Source organism: Sarcophilus harrisii, chromosome 6, assembly GCF_902635505.1.
Source record: "Sarcophilus harrisii chromosome 6, mSarHar1.11, whole genome shotgun sequence".
NCBI classification, from domain to species: domain Eukaryota; kingdom Metazoa; phylum Chordata; class Mammalia; order Dasyuromorphia; family Dasyuridae; genus Sarcophilus; species Sarcophilus harrisii.
In genome coordinates, this window is record NC_045431.1 from 206,636,407 (window position 1) to 206,640,595 (window position 4,189).

Genomic DNA, 4,189 nt, shown 5'->3' on the forward strand with positions numbered 1-4,189 from the left:
TAGGTACTGGATAAGAAAGAGATAAATTAATTAGGGGAATAAACTAAGTGTGCAAAAGATAGAAATAATACAATAATCCAATCTTTAATAAAGTGGAAAATTCCAGCTATTGGAACAAGAACTCATTATTTGACAAAAATTGTTGGGAATACTAGAAAATAATCTGACATTAGGCATAGACCAATGTAACACACCGTATAGTTAAATAAGCTCAAAACAGGTATATAATTAAAGCATCAAAGATAATATCATAAGCAAATTATTGGAATATGGAATAAATTATATGCTAATCTATGAATGAGGACAAGTTCATGACCAAATGAGATGGAGATGCTTACAAAAAACAAAATGGATAATTTTGATTATATTAAACTTAAAAAGGCTTTGAACAAACAAAACTAATGCAGCTAAATAGAGAAGAAAAGTAGGAACCTGGGAAATATCTACAGTAAGTTTCTCTCATAAAAGTCTCATTTTTAATCTTTCAGTTTGGAACTACATACAAAGGGTGATAAACTATGTGTACTCTTTGATCCAGCAATACCACTACTAAATCTGTGTCCAAAAGAGATTCAAAAAAAGAGGAAAAGACCTCTCTCTATAAAAATAATTATATCAGCTCTTTTGTGGTAGCAAAGAATTTGAGATTGATATTTAATAGAAGAATGACTGAACAAGATATGATATATGAATGTAATGAAATCTTATTGTTATGTAAAAATAATAAAGGTTTCAAAAAAATCTGGGAAGACCTCTATGAATTGATGAAAATTAAGTTAGAAACAGAATAATACACACAAAAATAGCAATATTGTAAAGATATTTACATTACATTACATTTCATATTTACATTACATTACATTTACATTACATTTCATTGACTCTGAAAGACTTTGCTTAGCATAATGACCAATCATAATTCCAAGGGAATCATGATCACACACGCTGTCCACCTCCACAGAGAGAAGTAATGGATTTAAATTATAGATTGAAGCATATTTTTAATTTTTCTTTCTCTTTCTTTTTTATTGTGGGGGAAAATAAAAGATATGACCCTAAAAGGAAAAATTCTGAACAGCATGATGGGAAATAATGCATGAAAGTGGCTAAAACATTTGAATATAGAAAACAAATTACTGGTTCACCAAATCAAAGAATCATAATCAGGAAACGCATACTAGGTAGTAGATAAATTTCCCAGTTTTAATAATAAACAATTAGCTCTTCAAGCAGGTAGGAAAAACAAAACATCTTTAGATATAAAGAAATGGCTATTTGAATAATTTGGGATTATTCCACAGTCACAACAAAGTAGTGGAAACAATGGAATCATGTGTTCCAAAAGAGCAAAATTCTTCAATCTGTCAGTAAAAAAAAAAAAAACCTTGTAAATCACAGCCTAATAGTTAATGGAAATACTAACCTTCAATAGAACAATTTGGTGCATTCCTGTAAAAAAAATAAAAAAAGAAATAAACAGAATATTCAATATGTAAATACATAAAAGATAAATTAATAAAATAGTCAAGACTAGATTATAAAAGCAATCCATTAGTCTTTAAAGGGGATTTTTTTGGGGGAGGGAGGAGTTGTTTGTTTTTAAGGAAAGGAAGAACTTTTATTTCATACATTGATCAATTTCAATTTACTCAACAAGAAAGAGGAAGGAAGAAGGAGAAATTAGTAATTTAAATAAATTTGGTGAATTTTGGATAGGGCAAATAGAAATGGAGAAAAGAATATGAGAAAAAACTTGTATCAAAGTAGTCTAAGCAAAAGCAATAATAGTGACTATTGATTTAAAAGAAAATGATAAATACAAAAGAGTTAAAGGAAAACAAAGGAAAATAAAGAACTTGTATTATGAATAGATTAAACAAAAGAGTAGCATAACAGATGAGACAATTTAGCCCAAAATTTTTCTATATGCAAGTAAAACTTCTTTAAAATAAAAAACACAAAAGGAATGGGGAGAAAAATAGAGCAAAAGATATTAGTTGATTGAAAACCATTTAGAACAAAATTAGGGGACACCAGTGCTATTTTAAAATGAGAGTAGTCACAGAAGGATTAGGTATACAATTGATTCACAAAAGATTTTTTTGGTAGAATCTTTATTTGACAATCTCAGTCAAGAAATATCCCTACTTTTTTTTTTAGCTTATAGATTTTATTGAAATTTCCCTTAAGAATCACAAGCATTCAAATAGATATAACACAAACAGGGATAAAATAAGAACAGCAAGAAAAAGCATCAAGTATAAAAAAGAAAAAAAAACCTATTCTTTTAAAAATGTTGAAAACCCTAGCTGGATGCACAATGTTATAAACTCAACCAATCAATCTATGAAATGTTAGAGCTGGAGATGTTAAAGAATCAAATATTCAGAGCAAGATGGGATCTTAGTACAGTGAAATGAGCATTGGTCTGAGTCAGAGGACCCGAGTTCAAATTTCACTCTGATATTCACTACCTACATGTCATTGGGCAAGTTATTAAACCTAATGACATTTACTTTCATTATCTATAAAATGAGGAAGATTAACTAGGAGAACTCTATCAATCTTTCCATCTCTAAATCTGTGAGTATAAATCATCTAATTCAGTTATCGTATTGTAAATGGGAAACTGAGACCCAAAGAGATTAAATAAATTGTCCAAGGTCATAGAAGTTTTGAATTCATAATTTGATTCCAAATGCAGTGCTATTTTCATTATGCTACAGATATTAGAGATAAACCCTGAATTTTAGAGATGAAACTGAGGCACAGGGAGAGCAATTCACTTCTTCCAATGTCAAAGTCTATAACTGCATCCAAAACCTAAATTTCTTTAGACTATCAATCAAGCACTCTATTAAACCACATTATCCAAATAATTGCATTGCTTTATTTGTCTTGTATGAACCTTATTTATTTGAAATTGTCAATAGTTTTAATAATTAAGAATGTCTTTTACTGCTGACCAGTCTCTTTAAGGCATCCTTAATCTCCTTATTCCTAAGGCTATATATCATGGGGTTCAACATTGGGATCACCACAATATAGAAAACAGACACCACTTTGTTCTGATCTGTCGAATAGCTGGATGTAGGCATTACATAAATAAAGATAATGGTCCCATAGAACAGAGTGACTGCAGTTAGGTGAGAAGTGCAGGTGGAAAAGGCTTTGTGTCTTCCTTCTGTTGAGCTCATACTTAGAATGGTGAAGAAGATATATAGATAAGAAATGATAATGGTAACAAGAGCTATAGCTATTATTATTGCTGAGTAAATAGCAGGAAGTATTTCTGCTATAAAAGCATGATAACAGGAAAGCTTAACCAATGGAGAGAAGTCACAGAAAAAGTGATCAATTACATTGGGTCCACAGAAGGATAAATTCAATAAGCAGCCAGTATAAGTTACCCCATTCAGACAACCACCTATGTAGGAAATCACTATAAGGAGAAGGCAGACCTGGTCAGACATCTTCACAGAGTAAAGCAATGGATTACAAATAGCCATGTAACGGTCATAGGCCATCGATGTAAGCAAGAAGGACTCTGTGGCCCCAAAGGTCACTAGAGAACACAACTGGGTAACACAGCCAGAATAAGTAATGATATTTTTTTCCTCTAAAAAATTTGCAAGCATGTTAGGTGTAGCCCCTGTAGAATACCAAAAATCAACAAAAGCCAAATGACTGAGAAAGAGGTACATGGGAGTATGAAGTTGAGGACTGAGCCTGATTAAAATGATTGTGCAGAAATTTCCCATTACTGTGAATACATATATTCCCAGAAAGAACACAAAAAGGATAATACAAAGAAGGGGATCATCTGTTAATCCCAGCAGAAGGAAGTTGGTGACTGCTGTGTAGTTTCCTGATGGCTTAAACTCCATGTCTGATTCCTGGTATAACAAAAGTGAACATAGAGACTCAATAGAATATTTTACAAGTAATTTTAATTCTATTTCCCTTATTTTTCATCAGATTAATTAATCATATGTTAATTTCATTCATCTTTTCAAAGAATGAGTATTTTCTAATTTGTATGATTTTAAATAATTTAAATATTTTAGTTATTTTTTAAATGAATTTAAATAATTGTATAATTTTAAGTAATTTTAAAGTAATTTAAATAATTTCCTCTTTTGTGCACATTTTGGGTTCATTTGTTGAATTTCTATTTTTAATTCTATAT

General features: G+C 30.4%; 1 protein-coding gene across 1 annotated transcript; it reads right to left on the reverse strand.

Moving 5' to 3' along the window:
* Window positions 1-2,942: 2,942 nt before the first annotated feature.
* Window positions 2,943-3,887, reverse strand: LOC100926074 (olfactory receptor 508-like). Its single transcript, XM_003773626.1, has one exon. It carries the CDS (start codon window positions 3,885-3,887, stop codon window positions 2,943-2,945), a length of 945 nt encoding a protein of 314 aa, XP_003773674.1.
* Window positions 3,888-4,189: the final 302 nt, after the last annotated feature.

Excerpts from the sequence above, each read along its gene's own strand:
- LOC100926074 (XM_003773626.1), bottom strand. The coding sequence starts at position 3,887 with ATGGAGTTTAAGCCATCAGGAAACTACACAGCAGTCACCAACTTCCTT.